The sequence below is a fragment of the Triticum dicoccoides genome, chromosome 5B (genome assembly GCF_002162155.2).
Source record: "Triticum dicoccoides isolate Atlit2015 ecotype Zavitan chromosome 5B, WEW_v2.0, whole genome shotgun sequence".
Taxonomy (NCBI): domain Eukaryota; kingdom Viridiplantae; phylum Streptophyta; class Magnoliopsida; order Poales; family Poaceae; genus Triticum; species Triticum dicoccoides.
The window spans coordinates 59500521-59508316 of NC_041389.1; the positions used below are offsets into that span (position 1 = coordinate 59500521).

Here is a 7796-nt window from a genome sequence, read left to right on the forward strand (position 1 = left end):
TCGTTGCTCATATTTGTAACTCACAGCAGGAGCTGCGGAATAAGCGGAGACTGGCGAAGGACGAGGTGACGATGCGCGTCGGGAATGGTTCCAAGGTCGATGTGATCGCCGTCGGCACGCTACCTCTACATTTACCCATGGGATTAGTTATGAACCTCAATAATTGTTATTTAGTGCCAAGTTTGAGCATGAACATTGTATTTGGATCTCGTTTAATACGAGATGGCTACTCATTTAAATCTGAGAATAATGGTTGTTCTATTTATATGAGAGATATGTTTTATGGTCATGCCCCGATGGTCAATGGTTTATTCTTGATGAATCTCGAACGTAATGTTACACATATTCATAGCGTGAATACCAAAAGATGTAAAGTTGATAACGATAGTCCCACATACTTGTGGCATTGCCGCCTTGGTCACATTGGTGTCAAGCGCATGAAGAAGCTCCATACTGATGGACTTTTAGAGTCTCTCGATTATGAATCATTTGACACATGCGAACCATGCCTCATGGGTAAAATGACCAAGACTCCGTTCTCCGGAACAACGGAGCGAGCAACCAACTTATTGGAAATCATACATACCGATGTGTGCGGCCCAATGAGCATTGAGGCTCGCGGAGGATATCGTTATGTTCTCACTCTCACTGATGACTTGAGTAGATATGGGTATGTTTACTTGATGAAACACAAGTCTGAGACCTTTGAAAAGTTCAAGGAATTTCAGAATGAGGTAGAGAATCAACGTGACCGAAAGATAAAGTTCCTACGATCAGATCGTGGAGGAGAATATTTAAGTCACGAATTTGGTACACACTTAAGGAAATGTGGAATCGTTTCACAACTCACACCGCCTGGAACACCTCAGCATAACGGTGTGTCCGAACGTCGCAATCGCACTCTATTGGATATGGTGCGACCTATGATGTCTCTTACTGATTTACCGCTATCATTTTGGGGATACGCTCTAGAGACAGCTACATTCACTTTAAATAGGGCACCGTCTAAATCCGTTGAGACGACACCGTATGAATTATGGTTTGGAAAGAAACCTAAGCTGTCGTTTCTAAAAGTTTGGGGATGCGATGCTTATGTCAAGAAATTACAACCTGAAAAGCTCGAACCCAAGTCGGAAAAATGCGTCTTCATAGGATACCCTAAGGAAACCATTGGGTATACCTTCTACCTTAGATCCGAAGGCAAGATCTTTGTTGCCAAGAACGGATCCTTTCTGGAAAAAGAGTTTCTCTTGTAAGGAGTAAGTGGGAGGAAAGTAGAACTCGATGAAGTACTACCTCTTGAACCGGAAAGTAGTGCAGCTCAGGAAAATGTTCCTGTGGTGCCTACACCGACTGGAGAGGAAATTAATGATGATGATCAAGGTACTTCAGATCAAGTTACTACTGAACTTCGTAGGTCCACAAGGACACGTTCCACACCAGAATGGTATGGCAACCCTGTCCTGGAAATCATGTTGTTAGACAACGGTGAACCTTTGAACTATGAAGAAGCGATGGCGGGCCTAGATTCCAACAAATGGCTTGAAGCCATGCAATCCGAGATAGAATCCATGTATGAAAACAAAGTATGGACTTTGACTGACTTGCCCGATGATCGGCGAGCGATAGAAAACAAATGGATCTTTAAGAAGAAGACGGACGCGGATGGTAATGTCACCATCTATAAAGCTCGACTTGTCGCTAAGGGTTATCGGCAAGTTCAAGGGATTGACTACGATGAGACTTTCTCTCCCGTAGCGAAGCTTAAGTCCGTCCGAATCATGTTAGCAATTGCCGCATACTATGATTATGAGATATGGCAGATGGACGTCAAAACGGCATTCCTTAACAGTTATCTTAAGGAAGAGCTGTATATGATGCAGCCGGAAGGTTTTGTCGATCCTAAGAATGCTAACAAAGTGTGCAAGCTCCAGCGATCCATTTATGGGCTGGTGCAAGCATCTCGGAGTTGGAACATTCACTTTGATGAGATGATCAAAGCGTTTGGGTTTATGTAGACTTATGGAGAAGCCTGTGTTTACAAGAAAGTGAGTGGGAGCTCTGTAGCATTTCTCATATTATAGTTAGATGACATACTTTTGATGGGAAATGATATAAAATTCTTGGACAACATTAAGGCCTACTTGAATAAGTGTTTTTCAATGAAGGACCTTGGAGAAGCTGATTACATATTAGGCATCAAGATCTATAGGGATAGATCGAGACGCCTCATAGGTCTTTCACAAAGCACATACCTTGATAAGATTTTGAAGAAGTTCAAAATGGATCAGTCCAAGAAAGGGTTCTTGCCTGTATTGCAAGGTGTGAGATTGAGCTCGGCTCAATGCCCGACCACGGCAAAAGATAAAGAAGAGATGAGTGTCATCCCCTATGCTTCAGCCATAGGATCTATTATGTATGCCATGCTGTGTACCAGACCTGATGTAAACCTTGCCGTAAGTTTGATAGGAAGGTACCAAAGTAATCCCGACAAGGAACACTGGACAGTGGTCAAGAATATCCTAAAGTACCTGAAAAGGATAAAGGACATGTTTCTCGTTTATGGAGGTGACGAAGAGCTCACCATAAAGGGTCACGTCGACGCTAGCTTCGACACAGATCTGGATGACTCTAAGTCACAAACCGGATACGTGTATATGTTGAATGGTGGAGCAGTAAGCTGGTGCAGCTGCAAGCAGAGCGTCGTGGCGGGATCTACATGTGAAGCGGAGTACATGGCAGCCTCGGAGGCAGCACATGAAGCAATTTGGGTGAAGGAGTTCATCACCGACCTAGGAGTCATACCCAATGCGTCGGGGCCGATCAAACTCTTCTGTGACAACACTAGAGCTATTGCCCTTGCCAAGGAGCCCAGGTTTCACAAGAAGACTAGGCACATCAAGCGTCGCTTCAACTCCATCCGTGAAAATGTTCAAGATGGAGACATAGATATTTGCAAAGTACATACGGATCTGAATGTCGCAGATCCATTGACTAAACCTCTCTCGCGAGCAAAACATGATCAACACCAGAACTCTATGGGTGTTCGATTCATCACAATGTAACTAGATTATTGACTCTAGTGCAAGTGGGAGACTGTTGGAAATATGCCCTAGAGGTAATAATAAAAGGATTATTATTATATTTCCTTGTTCATGATAATTGTCTTTTATTAATGCTATAATTGTATTATCTGAAAATCGTAATACATGTGTGAATACATAGACCACAATACGTCCCTAGTAAGCCTCTAGTTGACTAGCTTGTTGGTCAACAGATAGTCATGGTTTCCTGACTATGGACATTAGATGTCATTGACAACGGGATAACATCATTAGGAGAATGATGTGATGGCCAAGACCTAATCCTAAGCATAGCACAAGATCGTGTAGTTCGTTTTGCTAGAGCTTTTCCAATGTCAAGTATCTCTTCCTTAGACCATGAGATCGTGTAACTCCCGGATACCGTAGGAGTGCTTTGGGTGTACCAAACGTCACAACATAATTGGGTGACTATAAAGGTGCACTACAGGTATCTCCGAAAGTGTCTGTTGGGTTGACACGGATCGAGACTGGGATTTGTCACTCCGTATTACGGAGAGGTATCACTGGGCCCACTCGGTAGTGCATCATCATAATGAGCTCAAAGTGACCAAGTGTCTGGTCACGGGATCATGCATTACGGTACGAGTAAAGTGACTTGCCGGTAACGAGACTGAACGAGGTATTGGGATACTGACGATCGAGTCTCGGGCAAGTAACATATCGTCTGACAAAGGGAATAGTATACGGGGTTGCTTGAATCCTCGACATCGTGGTTCATCCGATGAGATCATCGAGGAGTATGTGGGAGCCAACATGGGTATCCAGATCTCGCTGTTGGTTATTGACCGGAGAGCCGTCTCGATCATGTCTACATGTCTCCCGAACCCGTAGGGTCTACACACTTAAGGTTCGGTGACGCTAGGGTTGTATGAATATGAGTATGCAGCAAACCGAATGTTGTTCAGAGTCCCGGATGAGATCCGGACGTTACGAGGAGTTCTGGAATGGTCAGGAGGTAAAGAAAACTATATAGGAAGTACTGTTTCGGCCATCGGGAAAGTTTCGGGGTCACCCGGTATTGTATCGGGACCACCGGAAGGGTCCCGGGGGTCCATCGGGTGGGGCCACCTATCCCGGAGGGCCCCGTTGGCTGAAGAGGGAGGGGAACCAGCCCCTAGTGGGCTGGTGCGCCCCCTCTTGGGCCTCCCCTGCGCCTAGGGTTGGAAACCCTAGGTGGGGGGGGGGGCACACCACTTGCCTTGGGGGGCACTCCACCCCCCTGGCCGCCGCCCCCTTGGGAGATTGAATCTCCCAGGGTCGGCGCCCCCCTGGGGGCCTATATAAAGGAGGGCAGGGGGGAGGGCAGCCGTACCCAAGTCTTGGCGCCTCCCTCCCCCTGCTACACCTCGTCCTCCTCCCGCAGCAGCTTGGCGAAGCCCTGCCGGAGTTCTGCTGCATCCACCACCACACCGTCGTGCTGCTGGATCATCATCAACCTCTCCTTTCCCCTTGCTGGATCAAGACGGAGGAGACGTCACGCTGACCGTACGTGTGTTGAACGCGGAGGTGCCGTCCGTTCGGTGCTAGGATCTCCGGTGATAGGATCACGACGAGAACGACTACTTCAACCCCGTTCTTTTGAACGCTTCCGCTCGTGATCTACAAAGTGGTATGTAGATGAATCTCCCCTTTCACTCGTTGCTTAGATGAACTCATAGATGGATCTTGGTGAAACCGTAGAATTTTTTTTATTTTCTGCAACGTTCCCCAACAGGGCGCCCTCCACATATATATAAGTGGGAGGGAGAGGGGAGAGGCCAAAGGGCGCCCCAAGTGGGGACGAATCCCACTTGGGCTCCTGCCCTGGTTTGCCCCCCTTTTCCTTGTATAGGCGCCACGGGAAGGAAGGGCGAGGTGGCGCCCCCCTTTCCTTTCTCCCTTGAGGAGGGGAAGGAAGGACGGACTTCCCTCCCCCTTTCCTTTCCCTAGGGCTGGCCGGCCTGGTAGAGAGGCACACCAGCCCCTTGTGGGCTGGTATGTCTCTCCCTTGGCCCATTAAGCTCATATCTTTGGGGGAGGGAGGGGGTGCCCGGAACCCCTTCCGGTGACCCTATATGTACCCGGCATCCTCCGGAACACTTCCGGTGTTCGAATACCATCGTCCTATATATAGGGTGACACTATTCTAATTCCGGGATTAGAATAACTATTCGGATCACGGCGCCCCTATATAGTCGTGATGAGGTGTTCCCGAACTCAAATAACACAGCACCGAAAAACTAAAAAAAGGAAGAAAAAAACTGCCGTCCCCCACCTCCCGACCTCCACAAACCCTCGCGGCCGCCCCAATCCCCCAGCCCGGCGTCCACCGGCCCTACGCGCTGCGCCGCCGCCCCCGCCTCTTCCGGCTGCCGCTGCCCCCGCTTCCTTCCGGCGCCCCGTCGGCCCGCCTCCTCCGCCGCGCGGCGGACCCGCCTCCTCCTGGCGGATTCCCCCCGCACAGCGAGCTGGAAGTTCGGAGCGCCACCACCGCTCCCTTCTCCGGCGACCCCTCCCGCACCGGCGAGCTGGATGCAGTTGATCCCCGGGGCTTGGGCAGTTCACCCCATCCGGCGAGCATGGCCGTCTCCTGCCACCCCCAACATATGCGACCCCGCGGGTCCGATGGATGCTCTCGCCGGGGAGGCGGTGCTGCTCCGGCAAGCTCCTTCTTCCTCGAGCACGACCGTCTCCAGACGCCTTCAAACAGCCGCGACCCGCCGTATTCGACGGATGCTAACGCGTGGGAGCGGTGCTACTCTGGCGGTCTCCTTCATCCTCGAGTGCGGCACGTCGACAACAGCCTCCTTGCTGTCGTGCCCTCCTCCATCCCCGAGCACAACTCCGACGAGCCTGTCGACAGGTGAGTCCTACTGACTGTTGTTCACGATGAAGTGGCTATAGAGCATCCGTGGCAGGTCGAGTAAAATTCTCATGGCCGTTCAAGTAAAACTGGCAGCGAGAGAATTGATAATCTGAGAGTAATAGAGTTTTCGGAGCACATTTTTATGTTTGCTGGAATCCCCTAGGTAAACCGACATTGTTTACTTTGTGAAAAGTCTGAACGTGGTGTTTGGATGAGAACTGGAGTTCAGGTTGTTGGCTAGCTGAAGATCCAAGAGCCATCTTTCTTATTGGCAGTGGACGCAATAGTGGGCACAGTGGTGGCGTTCGTGCAGCCGCCCACGCGGTCAGAACATCAAGAGTTGGTCGAACACAAAAATGTTACCGTCGTAGAGGCCCTGTAGGTCTCTCCATTCAGTGCCTCTTGTGAAGTGACTTCACAAATTTTATCTTGTATAAAGTGATTCTGAACCTGTGGAACTGGTGATCACATATCTATATCCCCCAAGCAGCTGTGCGGTGCGGGTGCTCAATTTGGCTACAAATTTTGCTATAATTTCTGAAGTGTTTCTGTGTTGTTGCTATGCGGTGAATTGTGGCAGTTTCGACGTTGACTACAGTTAACATATAGTGGAAAAACACTTTCTTTGTAGCGTATGCGTTCCACTGAGAAAGCAAAAGAGTTGGGTTCAGTCTGAAAAAGTACGTCAGTTCATTCACCATATTGTGTTACCTCTGAACCAGAGAGTAAATCACACAAATATAGCTCCTTTACTCTGTAGGTACGAACTTGACCGGCTTACCTTGCTCTATTATTGTTTGTTTCTGGACAAGTAACTCACCCAGTATGCTTCCTTTTGAGACTAATCAACTTCTTTTGATAATTCTTGGACAGGTTTGTCATACATTCAACATTGGTGGCTTTTGTGCTATTCTGCTTGAGAAAAATGATCTTTGGGGAGCTTCGCTAGTAGTAGACACAGAGTGTGCTTTTAAATACCTACAGAGCATCATGTCATTTATAATTGTTTGAAATGCTATGCATATCCGTTATGGCGGCAAAAATACGCATGGATGACTAGCAGAAGTTCATAAAGAGTTGTCATATTAATCTTGAGAGTTCAGATAATTGTATTTTGGGCAGCTGGAATATGATGGCTCAAGCTTGTAAAAGGATATTCAGAAGTTCAAAGTAGACTTAAACAAAAGTTGAAAAATAAAAAATAGTCTTATGTGTTGCTGCGTCCGTGCTAGGTCTTGTGTCTTGTATGTGTCTGCACTCACTGTGTGGGTGCTTCGTGTGTTCGTGTATGTGTCGTGCTCTTTATGTCTCTGTTCTTCTTCACAAAAGGCTAACCGTTCTCAAAAGCATTTTGCAATTAAGGCCACATTTTTCTTATGTTACGATCAATTTTTCTGTGTGAGTAATTAGTATAGCCGTAGTCCAGTGTGTTGATTTTTAGCAGGCCAAAATTGTGTTCATTGATCAAATTTGTAGAAATGGAAGGCGCTCGGCTGCAACTCCTTGTGTTACGACCTTGTAGTCCAATTTTCTCGTTTCTTAAAAAACCTAGAGGTTCAAATTTAAATAACGGAGAAGTCCAACATTTATTAGGAAATTGGGAAGGTGAAACTAAAAATATAGTGCAATTTAAAAAGTTTTTTAGAAAGTAAAATTTTCCTGTTTCTAAAAAACTTAGAAGTTCAATTAAGATACCAGAGCAATTCAGTGTTTATAAGAAAACTTGGATTTCTTCAGTTCCTAGAAAATAAAAACCAAGAAGTTCAAATTAAGATATAAAGAATTGTTGTTTAAAAAGAATCCATTCTTGTGCATTTGTGTTTAAAAAGAACTTATCTTTGGCTTTC

General features: G+C 47.1%; 1 protein-coding gene across 1 annotated transcript in view; it reads left to right on the forward strand.

The window, feature by feature from the left end:
• LOC119309066 overlaps positions 1-7144 on the forward strand; it is a 60223-nt gene extending 53079 nt beyond the window's left edge. The window contains exons 2-3 of the mRNA XM_037585159.1: positions 5334-5946; positions 6823-7144. Coding sequence (XP_037441056.1) covers positions 5334-5946; positions 6823-6898 — 689 coding nt within the window. The 3' untranslated portion in view covers positions 6899-7144. The remainder of the gene's footprint in view (positions 1-5333; positions 5947-6822) is intronic.
• Positions 7145-7796: the final 652 nt, after the last annotated feature.